Here is a 17,078-nt window from a genome sequence, read left to right as displayed (position 1 = left end):
AATATAAGTGGTTTGAATAACGGCACCTCTTGACTGGTTGGTTTAATATTGCTTCTGATGCTTCCTGGTCTTGAGTTTGCCATTTCACCTTGAATTAAAAAGCTGGACTGAACATAGTAGCCTAGGTTTTATTTGAAGTAAAATGTAATTTACTGAAACTTCCAAGAGAAATGCACATAGTTTGAATTTTGCTCACTTTCTAAAAAAAAGCCCTTTTTTTTTTTTTTTTTTTTACAGATCTCAGTGGGAGTAGGGAAAATTCTTTCTCTGGTTTTAGAATGGGATTCTCCCCACGCTCATGCGATCTCTGCCACATAAGAGGCAACTCATGAGTTCATCTTCCTAAGTCTTCAACTGCTCACAGTAGGGCATCCTCAGTAGCTCATGACTTCAGCAAATCCTACTAAGTATCAGCCAGTTGCTCTTGTATTCCCCATTTATCTGCTGCTGCATCGACCACTTCAACTTCTCCGCTTCATGATCTCTCTGGTACCAGTGAGGGAAAATTCCAGATTCCTCATAAAACGTTGCACATTGCACGAGGGAGAGGAGACAACTTTGGTGCCAGTGGACACCCCCAAAGATGGTTGATTTCATTCTTTTATTCACCTGTGACTGTCGTACCTTTACACCACAAATGTAACAACGCTTTTCCCTTTTAGCATCTCCTGTATTTTTTTTTAGCTTTATATTATTTATTTGGACCCATCAAAAGATTTGGGGAGAAAGGGACACTTAGATGTATCTAGGACTTTGCAATGAGTTATCATTCCTTTCTGTAACCCTGTAAGGAAAAAAAAAAATCTTAGACCTTTCTGAATCACATTTCTGAAAATTCCCTTTATTTTTAAACTTGCTTTTGCAAAACATAGAGCTCTTTATTAGTTTTGAAATTGCCATTAGTTTATATAACACCCACTATTGTCTTGAGCACCTTCTGAGTGCAGGCTCTGTGCTGAGTATACAGTAGTAAACTTGACCCTAGAGTCCATAGGGGAGGACTGACAAGAAAACAAACAAACAAAAAAACCACGTGCAAACATGTCATTCTAAAAAGAACAGAGTGCCCTGGCACTTTTCAAAATGTTGGCTCATGGCCACATCCCTGTGTCTAGCCTAATTCAATCTTTCTGGACTCCAAATTTCAGCGATTTTTCCACCTATAACGCGCAGTGTGTATACAGAGCCATTACTACTATTACTGTTAAGGTCACCATCATTGTTTATCATGGCATATTGTCCAGCTACCCTAAAACTAGGTCTCAAACTCAGTCTAGTTGCCTCTGAATTGAGCCTTATTTCTCTCAGCTGGTCTTCATCTTTAGTATCAACTAAACAAGATAGAGGGGAGCCTCGTGACACGGAGCAGGCAGCTCATCTCTCTGTGTTGCCTCCCAAGCTTCAGAGACAGGGAGAGAAACACACAGATAAACCACAGATGCTCAGTTACCTCTTTAACTGTCATATTCCTATTTTACTGGGATTTTAAACACAAATGCCTCCAGGCGCAAAAGCATGATGGGTCTGATTGCTGGGTCCGCCTGCCCAGAAAAGCCAAGCCAAGCCAGATGAGCCAGATGTGGATTTCTCTCCAGGGAGGGTGACTTTGATTTAAATTCTGAGTATGGTTCTTTGTAGGATTCTCTTATTCCTGGGAAATAATAGCTCCCAGTCAAACTGCTTCAGAGGGCAGGGCACACTCACTTATTTTTCCAGTTCTTGCTACCTGGACTCTTGTGGGTAACATGACTACTGATGCTTTCTCCTATCCCCTTTACTAGCTACAGCTAAAGGGTTTGTGCCTGGCATCTTCTCTGGAGGTCACACAAACCTCCCCCACCCCAATCCCAGGTAGCCAGTAATACAGAAATACAAATGCCAGGCACCCTTGCCTCAAATAGTGACAAATCCATGGTGCAATTTATACTCCAGAGCTTGGGATCAGGCTGCAGAAACCCTAGGTGAGATCATGTCCCTGCTCAGGTCCTGCCCTGGTCCCTCTGGCTTCCCCCACCTGCCTTCTCTGAAGATCCCTTTCTCAGCAAATTGCAAGGACCTGTCTTGGTCTCTGTTTCCAGGAAACCCAATTAACACAAAGATAGACCAGACACACTGTGGGGAAGGCCTTAAGATGATTCCTGTTGTCGAGGACTGACAGAGGCAGGTCAAGGGAAGAAGATTCCTCTCCTAAACACTGCTGCTACTCACGACCAGCCCATCCAGATGGGCTCCACCTGAGCAGGGATGGGCTACACCTGAGCAGGGATGGGTTACACCTGAGCAGGTGAGCTCCCTCGTGGGATGACCCAATGGAACAATGAAAAGGATGTTTTTAAATTTTATTCAGGTACAGTTTGTGCATCCCAAATCCCAAGATCTGAAATCCAAAATGTTTCATAATCCCGATCTTTTTGAGTGTTAATATGACACTCAAAGTAAATGCTCATTAGAGCATTTTGGATTTTGAATTTTTAGATTTGGGATGCTTAATTGGTAAATACAATACACACATTCCCAAATCTGAAAAAATCTGAAATCTGAAACACTTATGGTCCCAAGGATTTTGGGCAAGGGATACTCAATCTGTATTATGATTAATGCGCTATCATTACCTAACTCCTTTGAGCTTTGGTTAGCTCAGTTAAGGTGGATCATGTTAAATCTTAGAGTCTTTTCTAGCTTTAAGCTGTTAGAAATGCTAACGGTGATGAGACATAATTATCAAAGCATTTGCCATGTGAGCAAATATTTCAGGATAAGGAATCGTTTTACTTTTAAAACAGTATATTTTGATCCAGAAATCGCAACCCACAGACCTTCTCATGTCTTCTTTTTGTTCTTAAACCACATTGGTACGAGCGTTGACTATAGTAGGTAGCCACAGACAAACGCGCACAGCTGAGCGTAGACTTTAGCATTAATAACAAAATTTGACTCTTCTAATTTTTCATTTATCAAAATAAAATTGTCAACATTTAAAAATAACGTAATGAAAACATATGTATATGTTACCTATTCTGATTTACATTACAAGTAAAGCTGCCTGTAAAGTAAAACAAGCTTTCAGTGCTTTAAAGTTTTCCTCATCACACAAGAGCAAAACGGATTCATCGTCAATGCACAGCACAAACTATCCTTTGGACTATGAGTGCCGGCTGTGGGCAAGGTTTCTTGGCCAGTGAGAGCTGTATGGAAGTGGTTAAGTAGATATGTTTATGTAGGAGATGCTGCTTGGGCTGCACCCATGTTCCCACAGACCTTCCTGGAGGCCATTTGCTGACAGTTCCAATGGAATCCTGTGCCATTTTGGCAGAAGGAACAAACCTTGCTCATGTACAGGGCAAGGTGGGAGTTCTGGAAGTTCACTGATGCCCCAGGAGCACCTCTCAACCAATGAAGCATGGGAGATGGTGGGTGTCTAGTCCAGTTTCCACACCCCCAGGACAATGCTGGAGTGTCTCTGAGAAGGTCTCCAATGGGATGGAGCTCCAGTTGCCCATCGTGGTAACCCATTCATTAAAACACAATTTTTTTTTTTACTTTGCTCCCAACCCCATTGTCTCATTTCTTCCCTCTGCCACGTCGAGCTTCCTGGGATCACCTCCCAAATAAAATACTGTCTTTGTTCTAGGCTCTTCTTTTTGGCAGAATTCTCACATTAATATATATGCATTAAACTTGGAAATACAATTCAATTTGCACATATCTCAAGGCTCAAACTGTCTGATTATCAGGCACTTGTATTGTATCATGTCATTTTCACAAAATTTCCCCTGCTTGTACATTTTGCATCAGCTTCAGATCAAATCGATCTTTTCTCTGCCTAGAATCTCATTACCATTCCTTTGATGACACTGTCCTGGTCATTCAATCAGTTTGACCAAGAAGAGTGAACTCATTAAGTTGTTAACGTCATGGAATGATTTCATTTTTCCAGTTATTGCTACTGAACATGTTCTTCCCAGGGGGTCATGGGGACACAACCAGAACTTAGTCTGATTTCATCTGTTTGATCCAGTTTTAAAAATCAATCTCATTCTAACTGAAAAATAACACACCTCTCCTTTGCTCAGGCTGAACTTGTACCAGAGAAAGAGGTAGCAGCTGGGAGGCAGTGGCAGGATGCATGGTATGCTTTTGTACTCCCCCTTTCTTTCTCCTAAATCCCTTCCCCAAATCACAGGGTCCATGGGGACAGGTAGGAAAGGGAGGTTCTAGTAACCTCCCTGGCTGTGTTAGGCCACCTGGGAGATGCCACTAGGGGAAGCGGAGAGGGCTGAATCTCAATTTGGCTCTGTTGAAGACTACAGCTGCTTCTGTTTGGAGTGGTCTGGGTGCAGACGGTACATGTGGTTTTTAGAGTAAGGTTCAGCTGCACCCTGACCCTGTCTCACTGCAGAAAAGCAGCCATATCTCCCTAGAGTTCCCCATATGCATGCTTCCAATGCACTGTGCAGGTGGGGCATACTCTTAGTTAAGTGGTTTGACAGGTTCCCTGCTTCCTCTCCACGTTCCATCAAATATAACCAAGGGAACTCAATGTCTCCTTCTGGGTCCAGCAAAGGCTGAGAAGACCTGTCTTGGGAGCTTGGCCCCATCTTTCTTTTCCCTGGCACACAATAGACTATGTCTTTTCTCATGCTGCTATTTCAGGCTACTACCTGAAGGTTTTCACCTTCCAAAATTTCCAGGTGAGAAATGGGCTTTTTATGTATAAGTATCCTTCTCAACATCATGGGATCAATGCCACTGTCTCCCTTGTCACTGAAAGATGAGGAGGGCACCCAACACTCTCCTTCAGGCTCCCAGAAAGCTCTCATCACATCCTCTCGAATCTAGGGTCTTTTTTATATCTTTTGTTAATAAAAGGCTTCAGATCAATTCAGCATTTTTGGAATAGGGAGGTGGAGTGGGAGTCTCTAGTCCCGAATCTGGCTTTCCTTGGACTTGGCCTCTCAGAATTTAATAAATTTTTCCCTCAATAGTGGTATCTATATCATAATCTTACATTATTTGCAACCTCTGGGGATGGGAATATTTGTCTTCAGTTCATGTCATCATGATGTTACAATCAACTTTTGCCAACTCATTTGTATTCCCCAAGATCACAAAGAAACCATTCTTGGTTACCCAAGAAGACAAATTTGGGAAATCACTGAAGTTTCCAATAACACAAAGGGGAAAAGGCAAACATTTATTTTTATTTGCAAATGCAGCTTCTGCCAATAGTTAGTGCTCACAAAACCTTTTAAGCTACAGTTACTTTTGGTAAACTCAATGAATACTTTAAAAAATATCCAATGATAAGAAAATTACAGAAAAATTTCCGTTACACTGTTGAAAATGTTTGGAATCCAAAATCCACTATTTTCTGCAATGGTTTTTAATGTTTGTTCTGGTTAAAAAAAGATTTTCTTTTTCTTTTCTTTCTACTACATAGTCCTGGTTAAGACAATCTGTTTCATGAACTTTTAGGACTGTCATTTCTGGATTTAGATTGTTTTTATTCTTACGTATTTATATTAATACTTTAATATTTTACATAAAACATTGATCTGCTGTATTTTATGAAACACAATTATAGATCCTATTCATGTGAGGCATTTCCAGTTTGGGGAAAAACTGAAAATTTAATCAGTAGACGGTCATTTTATGCCTTTTTTTTCCTTTTTTAGCAATAATAAATAATTAACAACCTATTAATTACAAAAATTCTTAATTATGCTTAGAGCAATCAGAGCGTTTCACAAATTTAAATTCATATTTGTTACAGTATATGAAGTCATTAAGAAAAGCCTCTGTTTTCCCAGTTTGGTAACAAATGGCTTTTGTCTGATGCATAATTAATAGAAACTAATGATGACTATGTAGCTCTTCCAGAGTTTTAAAGGCAAATCTATATCAGCCTACAGTTAACATGCAAATTCATCCAACAAGCAACACAAAATGTATTGTAGTAGTCATTCATTTTTATCAACATTCAAGAAGATCTAGACAGCAGCACAACTCCTCTATGTGGAAACACATGGTCACAACTGAAGTCAGATCATACCTGGTAAAATACCCTCTTGCTAAGTCATCCTCTAGCGTCAGTTCAGACTTCCAGCACGATACATGAACAATAGCAATTAATACTGTGGGACAAAGGTAAATACAGACAAGAGTTTGGTGTGCTAGCATACAGAGTTTTAAAACAGTGACAAACGAAACTAAACATCTTGCCCTGTTCACTCTCCTCTCCCTTGTGAGCCTGGAATTCTCAGGCTCTCACCGAAACATTCAATTTGGGGAACTGAGTCCAATGATCCTAGCACTGAAATTGCTCCCTGGGAGGGAAATTTGGCCACAAGGGGATGCTGTACCCATTTGAGGGAGGGCACTGAGGGGAACATCTTGGTGTGCAAAAAATGGTTTTGCTACTAGAAACCTTGAAGGAAAAAATGTGATTTTTCAAAATATTTAGCTTTATCCCAAGGAGTAGTTTGATGGTACACTGTAGCTCAAATTCTATTTCATTCTTTTTGGTTGGATTAATGAAATGTGCACACTATCACCATCACTCTTAATTCTTCTTTCATCACATAAGACACTTGTTAAGATAAGAAAGATATTCTACTAAAGCTGACGGTGATTAAGAGTCATTCAGTATTCAAAGTTCCTAAAGAATCATTGGTTCTCTGAAAGGGATTAAAAAAGTAGGAAAGGCTTTGTTCAAACTCCTGCTAGTAAACAAGTATTACTTCAACTGATACAATGGCTACATGACATCAAAGTACTATAAATTATCAAAACTATCGTACAGAAAAATTACAAATTCATTGCAAAATACATTATACTGCTACCATTAAGAAAAAAGTGCTTTTTTGTTTTCCTTTCTTTCTTTTTTTTTTTTTTTGCCAGAAAAGTATTCTTTCAATATAGAAAATCCTACGTGTTACCCTGCATGTGGCTAGGATATATCATAACGGAGTTTGTACTGAGTCCTTCTGGTTTGCTGGATGAAGGGCTGAAAAATATAACAATGACTTATTAAAGCCGTGCTCCAAATGACCATGCCAGCTGTCGGTGGAGAGATGCCTATTTAAGACACAAGAAGATGCCCTGGTCTGTCGAACCCTGCTGGTCATCACACTGTCCCACCACCAGCTGGTCTAGAATGCACTGGCCTTTTGCATGTTCTGTGGTTTCCTCATGTTCTCCTGAATTAGTCTCATGTCCTCATCTAGCTTTGTCACCTTCGTGAATCTTCTGCTCAGTGATGCCTGTATTGTCTCATGAGGGGAACGATGCAAGACGGTGGACCTGCCAGTTTTAAGAATGGATGTCCAAGGAGTTCCTGGGCTGTGGCTCTTTGAGAGGGCTCCCTCACCAACATCAGGTCTAGGAATCCCCGCAGCATTGAAGAAACCTGTGAAAACACACAGGTACTAAGTGAAGTATCCCAAGAATGGAAAAACAAGCACCAGATATATTCTCCAGCAAACTGGTATTAACTGAGTAGCACCTAAGTGGACACATAGGTACTACAGTAATAGGGTATTGGGGAGGGGGGCGGGTATATACATACATAACGAGTGAGATGTGCACCATCTGAGGGATGGTCATGCTGGAGACTCAGACTTGTGGGGGGAGGGGGGAAGGGCATTTATTGAAACCTTAAAATCTGTACCCCCATAATATGCCGAAATAAAAAAAAAAAAAAAACAAACACAGGTACCATCCTGAGGACTAGCAGAGAAACCCGGCCCAGCCCCGCCTAAAACAGTTTTGCCCGTGAATCACATCAACTATTTCAAATTCTAGAAATTCACTGTAAGGAGAAAGACCAGTGTGAAAGCAAAAGCAGGTACTGCCTTTATTAACACATGGTATTTTCCTTACCTTCTTCCAGTTTGAAATAATAGGGGTAAATGATGGGGAAACTGAGAATGAAAACTTATTTCCTCATTAAAATAGCAGTGGCAATAACAGTGATTAGAGTATCTATGATGAGGTGTTTCCTTTGCATAGGTGCAGGTCACAAGCATCTGGTGAAGCACAGTATAAACATGGAATAGTTTTATTTTTCTAACAACTGCAATCATCTCGGCTCTGTGAAATACCCTTCCCTTAAGAGAAACAAGCTTTCGTAAGGCTAACACCTAGCATTTTTCCCCTTTAATTTCATGTAACTTACTTTTTTGAGGTGCACCTTACATACATTCAAATGCATGAATAGTAAGTGTATGGCTCAATGGATTTTTACATGCATTTATCTCTATTTATTCTTTAACCCTATCAAGATATAGAAATGTTCTACCATTCCAGGAAGCTAATTTGAGCACCCTTTCTGCTAATATCCATTCCCTGGCAAAAGGCCACCACTATCCTGACTTCTAATAGTATAAATTAGTTTTGTCTGGTTTTGTACTTTGTCTAAATGGAGCATATATCGTGAACTCTGGCTTCTTTCACTCAACATGGCATCTGTGAGATTCATCCCTTATGTGTGGCAAAAGTTATATCTTTTCCATGACTGTGTAGTATTTATTGTCCAATTATACTACATATTATTTATCCATTGGGGAAACAATGTTGAGTGGTTTCCAGTTTTTTGAAACCATTAAGATTAAAGCTGCTCTTGTACATCACTTTGAAAAACAATGGCAATTATTGGTTGCGAGAGCATTTTCATACAATACATTTTTAGTCACTTTCATTAGTTAAACTTAGTTCAATCCAGTAAAAGCTTGAATCTCTTGCTCAGTTCAAGCAGTGTCTTTTGCAGGTCCACACAAACTATATGAGTGATTCTATTGGAGCTCTTCACTGAGATTTAGGGGGAGGGAAGAGGAGATGCTACCATTACAAATGAGTCTCCCAAAGGTGGCCGTATGCTCTTTCTTACTGTCATGAAACAGGTGGGAGGGGATGTGGTACAGGGTCATCTTTTCTGGTAGTGGTCATGTGGGGTGCTGGCAATCCCCCACAGTGGTGATTTTTGGACTTAGCATCATTTTTTCTGAGTTTGACCTAATTGGCAATCCTTGGAAAACAGGAAAGATCCCACTTTGTCCCTTACAGGTATTATATTTTATATTAATACTAACCATGACCTTCATTGCCCTGAATGATCTAGCTGCTGCCCACCTCTCTGACATGACCTACCTTTTCTCCTTGCTCACTTAATTCCAGCCATATAAGCCTTTTTTCTTGACTTAAGGCCTTTGCACATGATGTTCCCTCTGGCTGGGACATTTTTCTCCCAGATCTTTGTGTGGCTTGTGCCTTCCTTCTTCTCAGGTCTTAGTTTAGATGACCTTTCCCTAGAAAGGGCTTCCTTTACTCTTTAGCCTAAATGGGCTCCCAATCCCTTCTGTGCCCTCTGTCATATCAAAGTACTTTATTTTCTTCATAGCATGCACCACTCTCTGAAATTACTTTGTTTATTCATTTGCTTATAGTTTACTATACGTCTCCCCAACCAGAATGCAAGCTCTACAAGAGTCAGGACATCTGGGGTCACGCACTGGGCTATCTCTGGCTGTTACAAGTACCCAACATGTAATAGATGCTCAATGAGTGAATGTTGAATAAAGCACTTGATTTGCTTTTCTAACCAACCCTCTAAGATAGGAACAAATTGTCATCCATTTTACAGATGAAGAACTTAGAGGGGGCTGCATCACTTGCCTGGTGAATGAATGGAAGAGCAGAGATTTGCATCTAAGTGACAATTCCAAATCTCACACCTGTAAATCAGGATCTTACCTGTTAGATAGGATAAGCCAGTCTTAAAAACCACAGAGAGACTGAAAAATCCAAAAACTATTTGAACTTTAGCAAGAGATGCTGCTTCTCACCTTGTGTAGGTCCTTCACTCTTGGAGGTAAACTGTCCCGGATCCTCCGCATCGCCTGGAGGGGAGGCTCATTAAAGTAGGGGGGTTCCCCATCAATCATTTCTATCACCATGATCCCGAGAGACCAGATGTCCACCTGTTAGGCACAACCCACTGGTTATCTCAGGCAAAGAGAACATTCTGAAATGTTGGATGTGTCCCCAAAAGCCAATAAATTCCTACTCATTCCATAAATGAATATGCTATTTGTAATCTTTCAAAATTTACAATACAGATTTATAGGCTGAATTATTGGGTTATGGAGTTTTTGCTAATGGTCTTTGCTTTTTATAGGCAGCTTTAATGAAGTTCCACCAATCGGGTATAAATGGGTAACCTGAAATTCAGTGCTTTAATTTTTACCTTGTTAACTTCAGCTGCCTATCAGGGCAGATGAGAAAAACATTCAAAGTTTTATGTTACACAAATAGAGAAGAGAGTTGCATTCAAATCATAAGAAAATTAGAGAAGTTTGGACATGTAACAGATGGCAAAGAGCTCCATTGCACACTGCAGAATATTTTCTGATTCTTTTATTAATTTGATTTTAAAAATACATCTTTCCCTTCCTAATTTTGGGTTTTGCTCTTTATGTTTTATCATTTCAAAGCAGCATGCACAAAACCCTGCTGTACAAAACCATTTTCTGGGAATGAAGAAAAGAAACGGAAGAGATGACAAGTAATTCTTTTGGAGTAAAGAATGGAAACCGGGACAATGAGGAGCCATTGCTGTGCTATAAATTCCCAGCTCCAGTCACTTCCCAGCTATGGCCTCATTATATCTCTTATCTGTTCACTGCATTACTGTTATACCCCTTGCAGTGACCGTCACTGAGAATTTATCTCTCGGGACCACAGTGAGAAAAACAAGTTGACTACTCATCCAAGGTCAAGCAAAAAAGGGAAAGAAACAGAGTCTGCCTTAATGTATGTCAATATCCTTAGCTCACTGGTCCATGGCCACATGTCCACATTTTCTCATGCTTCTCCTCTCTTAGAGGAGGATCTCTAAGAGATCCTATAATGTGTGGAAACACCATGCCCAGTTGAAACAAACCCTTTGGTCTCCCCGCGAAGGGGGCCTGTGTGGCTCTGAGCATCCAGTGACATTATTCCCTCCTGAGAAGACTTTCCTCTACTTCCTCTAGCCCCTCATGTTCACATACCCAGGCCCTACCCTTTAATAGATTACAAGTGATGTTTCCTTTCCAGGGGAAATTGAGATTGTGCTATGTTTTTGAATGTGCTATTATATAATATTCATAGATGATTTTTTTCCTATGAGAAAACATTATTGCTCATGCAACTATTACCCCTATTTTGTAGCACTTTTTCAGATCCTCCATCCTTTCTCTGAATCACCATGCCTGCCCAACTGTGTCTCCAGACACTTTTCAAGTTGCATTGCTTTGCTTTGTGTGTGTCTGCTGCTGACAGTGGGGTCAGAATTTGAGTGGCTCTCTTCCTGTGTTCATTGCAGAACCGCAGTAAGCAGCCCCTGGATAAGTACCATGCTGATATCTTCAGAGTGGCTAGAGGTGGCCTTCTGCCACAGCCTGTGCTGTGCCACGTCTAGTGAGTGGGGATTGAATGGGGAGTCAAAAGTCATCATTCTAATCTCCTATGTTCACCAACGACCTCGGAACCACGGTATCCCTGAGTGTCTCCCTGGCCCTGCCACCCCCAGACAATAACTGTGACCTCCCCTTACCTCTGTCCCATAGGGTAGCCTAGAAATCACTTCAGGGGCCATCCAGTAGGGAGTGCCAACCAGTGACTTCCTCTTCGGTACCTCTTTGGAAACTTGAGCACAGAAACCAAAGTCAGATAACTTTATCTGAAAAGGAAAGGAATGCAACAAACTAACAATTTTAAAATAATGTCTGCTAGACATTATTAGAGTCTAGAGTTTCAAATTCAAAACAAACAGTCCCATTAATAGGTCTTGGAGTATCAGAGGAGGGGCTGTCAGATCCTTTGTTGGAAAGGCATAGTCTATTTTAATGGAAGAACTTCTCATAGGGCCACCAGGATTGACTTCCAAATATCTAAACTCCTGCTGCTTATATCATTTATAAAATTATGAAACCAAAATAAAAATCCTCACAAATTAAATACACCCCAAACAACAAATTCATTAAATCTCAAACCCACAACTTTAATGTAACAAATGATGCTTTAGTATAAGTCAATTGCTATTATCAATGTGAATTTTGTACAAACTGATGCAGTTTAAGTTCTTTTGAGTTGAACCCATTTAGATTTCCAGGTATCATGAGATGATTCAAAGAATCATCCTCTTTCCTGTATTTGAAATGTTGCAAGACCCTCACTTAGATAGGATGCTGAGATGTCACTGTAAGTGTTGGCTCCCCTTCCCTTTTTGGTTCGCTTGTTTGTAGATAATTGAAGCTGCTACTGAGAACATTAATACAAGTGGAGGCACGGCCATAGAAGCTGGGTGTCTGCACTGGGCTGTCAGGGGTTTAAAGCATCCATCCTAAGGATCCAGTAGGTACACATGCTATTTATCTTAGATAACATAAGAAGAAAGAAAACCTTTGAAAATTCTTGCACAGAGCTCATGTACTCATAAGAACTTTTGCACCCTGCTGGTTTATATATTCTAGATGACCAGGATTTGGTTTATTTATGGAAGGCAGACTTTCTAGTCATGATGACCTGGGCTGAACTTCAGATGGCCCTATTAAAGAGGACACCAATGAGTCCCTTACAGTTGTTGGTGATGATAGAATACAAAAGAAAACAATGGTTCATAATGACTATTGGAAGTTAAAATTTTCTGTAAGTCAAAGGCACAGTCTCTACAGTATGAATTCTCTCTTGATTATTTTCACATCTCTGAACTTCCTTTTTCAACCTTTTGTCCTGTGCTGCCCACACCTTAAATATTAGGGTTCTGTGGGGTTCTGGTTCCAACTTTCATCATTTCTCTTTTTACATTCTCTTGCTGGAGACTCTTTTTCATTTCAAGCTTAATTCAGACTTCTCTCCTCCATTCAAAACCTGTATTTCCAAGTGGTGTATGTTTCCACATGGATGATCACAGATGCTTTCAAACAAACTCAGTGTCCCTCTCTCTGCTCCAAATCTGACCCCTCATCTATTTGTCCTGTCCTAGCTAATGGCACCAAAATCCAACCCAGCTGCTAATTCTAAACTCATAGGAATCATACTGACTCTCCTCCATATCTCACCCCAAGTTTTCTTGGCTAGAATTTACAAACTCTACTTCTGTAGCTTCAGGACCCACGGTAAGGCATGCCCCATAATAAGTCCTCAAAATCAGTATTGTTGAATCGATGGATCCTCCATCATAAGAAATGAAAGAAGCCTTTGAGAAAGAAGAACAAGTGCATTAATATTATTATAGGAATCAGAATTTAGCAGACAGGTCTGACCCAGAGACAAGATTTTTCTCCCCAATGTATTATTATGATAATTTCCCAACACATACTAAAGCTGAAGGAATTGAACAGTGAACATCCCTACACCTACCAAGTAGATCCTATAATGGCTAATGTTTTGCTGTGTGGGCCTTAGGACATACCTATCTATCTATCCATCTAACTATCCATCTCTTTTAGAGGCATTTCAAATTAAGTTGTTGACATCAGAAAACCTCACTCCTAATTTAGCATTAACTAGAGTTCAATGATATTTTTACAGTTTATGTAAAATTTACATACAGGGAAATGCACACAACTTAGGTTTATTATGTGATGAGTTTTGACAAGTACACACATCTGTGTACCTCAAATTCCTATTAAGATCCAGGCCACTGCCATCACTGGGGCACGGCTGAGAGGGTCCTTAAGATATAGGTGGGGGTCAGTCACCCTTGCAGAGCCATAGCATAGAAAAAGATGGAATATTGAAATATTGTACTGCCCAGCTCTGATTTCTGGTTGAAGATCCTTATTGTATTCCTTAACAGCTGGGTAAATAGCAGATATTCAAAAAACACTTGCTACTAGATTGATTTATTTTATTTTATATTTATGCACCCGTGCATGCTACTGCATGATGTGACAGAAGGCATATTGGGGTGCTTTCTGAAACCATTATTGACACACTGAAGATAGCTGTTTCTAGAACACAGATGGAATGGAGGTAAAATTTTAGAAATTATTAATGTGATTTTTTTCCTTTTTTTCTTTCCTTATTCATAATCTTCTCGCTAATCAGCCCAAGGCTAGTGGTGGTGTGATTTGGATTGGGGGGAGACTGTGGCTTATTCTCGATGGAACACATACATCCCCCCACAAACAAGAGACAGGAGAAGCCCTACCTACATCAGAGGTAATATTCAAAATATTGAATAATCAGATTAATCTAGACCAATCAGAATCTAGACATAAAGTCAAGTAGGGTCTTAGAGTTCCCCAGGGGAGGATTACCATTTTTAATGAGGTAAGGCAAGGGGTGTCCTGGAAAAGGGCTGGGGCATGAGGGGTGCCCTAAGGACTTAAAACAGTGGTTGCCAACCAACCAGCATGAAAAATATTGCAATATTTTAACAATGGTGCAGACATACTAGTGGGAACTGGACACCTGCCTTGGCCTTGCCCAGCGCAGCCTCCATGGAGAGATGGCACAACAGCACGGAGGGAGTGAGCTTGAGGCTGTGCTACTGGCTACCATGGACCACGTGTGATGTCCAGGTGTCCAGAAGTTCCTCCGAATCTCAGGGAGGGAATGAGGAAAGGCCTGGCATGAGACTTGGACTGAGCCAAGGAGGCAGCCTAAAGGGAGGCTTTCAACACTTGAGGCCAGAGACTGTGAAATCCTGCAGAGGTGTTTTCTGAACAGCCCAGACACTGATGGGACCCAATAACCTCAGTGGTCACCCATCCAGGTAGCAGGAGAATCCAGTTACACCAAAGCAGGGACGAGAGAGGAACAAGAAGATGGGTCTTATCTCCTTTACCCTGAGACGCCACAAGCCATGTTTGTCCCTTCCTCTCCCGGATGCCATCTGGAGAAAGAGTGAGGGTGGGAGGGAGAGGAGGGAGCAGGCGGTGGCGAAATCTGAAAGACTGAGTTTTTAAAGGTATCATTTAAACCTCATAATAATGCGGTTGAACTTTGATAGACAATGTTTAAATTATTCAAGCAGACTAAATTAATGGATTGAATTAAAATAGAGATGTTTTTAAAAGAATCTAGCCCGTAGAGCTTTGTGAAGATTCTGGGTTGGTTCTAGGAAACAGAGAAACTATAATTGTGTGTGTGCGCGCGCGCGTGTGTGTATGTGTGTGTGTGTGTGTGTGTATGTATGTTATTTCCAAAGCTAGAGTGTGAGTAGATTTGCAACCCCACTACACAGACAGTAAAGAAGAAACAATCATGCCCATAAATTGTGTTTGCCTATAAATTTAAGAAACCTGAATGATTCAGCAGGTGGATACATCAGCATTTTAGTATTGACAGTTATTAATTTTAATAACTCTAGTGCGGGTTTATCTTTGCTGACATTAAAAAAAATCCAAACCCCTCAAAATCTGGCATTCTAATAACTATCTCCCTGACAAAATGGAAGGCGAGCAATTGAAGCTCAACACTTGGAAGTTAGGCCTGTTCTTCTGTTGTAGGAGTATAAGTGCTGCGGCGTGATTTTTTTACTCATCCAAATACATAAAAGAGACAATTTTCTAAAAGAACATAATTGCACACAACATTCGTCCAAATAAATCTGCAAGTAGATAATGAAAACTCAAGTAATGAGCATAATAAAGCACTGCAGGCAGATCTTAAAAGCAAATCACACAGACGCTAAGCTGAGCCTTACTTTAGATAGAATCGTACAATTTAGCTTCTTAGGAAACTACCCTGTCTCACTAATGCAGTTAGGCTAAAAGAACTGCCACTAATACATTGCCCCCTAAAAGGAGAAGAAGTAGCTTGTTACACAAGGACCAGACAAATAAGTATAGTTTAGAGCTCAAGGGGGCTACCTAAAACTGAGATATTTATCCATTTCTAACATGTCCTGGCTAGGAATTAGGGGTCCCACAAAAGGAAGGAGGGTTGGGATGGTGGGAGGTAGGCAAAAGAGAGTCTATGCACAGGATGGCTATGGTTTAAAGACAGAATGTAAAAAACCCATGCTCTGTAAGTTACATACACTCTAAAGAATTCTGCGTCTGCTCTAGGTTTTCGGCTAAGGCAAAAGATGGCCATTTTGGAACCTAATTCCTGAGTGCTTCCTGAGGGCGATAGTACTCAATAGGTGTAGCATCAGCCTCACCTGAGAGCTTGTTAGAAATGCAGGTTCTTGGTATTACTTAGCTTGACTGAATCTAAATCTCTGGTGTGTGTGTGTGTGGGGGGGGCTGTTCAGGAATCTGTTTCTTGCAGAACTTTCTAGCAGGTTGTGATGCTCACTAATGTTTGAGAATTTCTGCTTTAAGGACAGCAATGCCCCAGGGACAAAGGAAGTGAGAGGGATAACAGAAGGGGACCAAACTGATGATGATGCCTACAGCTCTGCTTAAGATCCCCTTGTTCAGCTGCCAAATCCAAGAGGAGAAGGAGGGCATCAGAGAGGCTCAACTAGAACGGCACGGAGACTTCAGCCAGCCTCCTGCTGCAAGGCTGTACAACAGTGCTGAAGGGGAATAAGAACTTGGGTCTCCTCGTTTTTCACACCATGCTTCCTGCATTAGGAAAAGGTACCTCTGTGGAACAGCAAGAAGGGAAGGTACATAGAGGTTGGGTGAATCTGAGAGACTATCGGAGCAGAATGAATTTTACTAAGTTTTTACGCCATCCGAGTCTCTGCATTAACTATGTGACATGTGAGTTAGGGTGACTTTCTAAATGACTCCAGCCCCAGGCATCATCCAACCACAAGTCTGTGTCTCTGAGCCCAGCCAACCCTTGGAGCCATAACAGACAATGCTAAAATGACCATTGACTTCAGACCCTAAATGTCGAGGTTCTTTGTTATAATAACAATAGATAACTGAAAAAGTTTTCCCTACTCTATGATGCTCTGTGCTAATACATTAGTATAAAAATGTACTCAGCCTTTTCTTGGAGTAGCCACACTCTATTTTTGCCCTCTTTTTGCTAAAAGAAAAAAAGTTTCCTGTCTCTATAGAAACTGGAGAAGCCCATTGAAGTCTACATGGTGTCCCGTTTCTGAAATGTGAATGAGTGAACTTTGAACA

The 17,078-nt window shown here is 40.8% G+C and overlaps 1 protein-coding gene across 2 annotated transcripts in view; it reads right to left on the bottom strand.

The window, feature by feature from the left end:
- Positions 1 to 3,744: 3,744 nt before the first annotated feature.
- Positions 3,745 to 17,078, bottom strand: part of PAK5 (p21 (RAC1) activated kinase 5) — a 284,351-nt gene continuing 271,017 nt past the window's right edge. For both annotated transcript variants that reach the window (XM_012780805.2, XM_012780806.3), the window contains exons 8-10: positions 11,594 to 11,719; positions 9,843 to 9,977; positions 3,745 to 7,408 (exon numbers count right to left, since the gene is read on the bottom strand). In XM_012780805.2, the coding sequence (XP_012636259.2) occupies positions 7,253 to 7,408; positions 9,843 to 9,977; positions 11,594 to 11,719 (417 nt within the window). In that variant the 3' untranslated portion in view covers positions 3,745 to 7,252. The remainder of the gene's footprint in view (positions 7,409 to 9,842; positions 9,978 to 11,593; positions 11,720 to 17,078) is intronic.

The sequence above is a fragment of the Microcebus murinus genome, chromosome 16, assembly GCF_040939455.1.
Source record: "Microcebus murinus isolate Inina chromosome 16, M.murinus_Inina_mat1.0, whole genome shotgun sequence".
Classification (NCBI taxonomy): domain Eukaryota; kingdom Metazoa; phylum Chordata; class Mammalia; order Primates; family Cheirogaleidae; genus Microcebus; species Microcebus murinus.
Note: the sequence above shows the minus strand (reverse complement) of the source record. Positions and strands in the feature narration are given on the sequence as shown.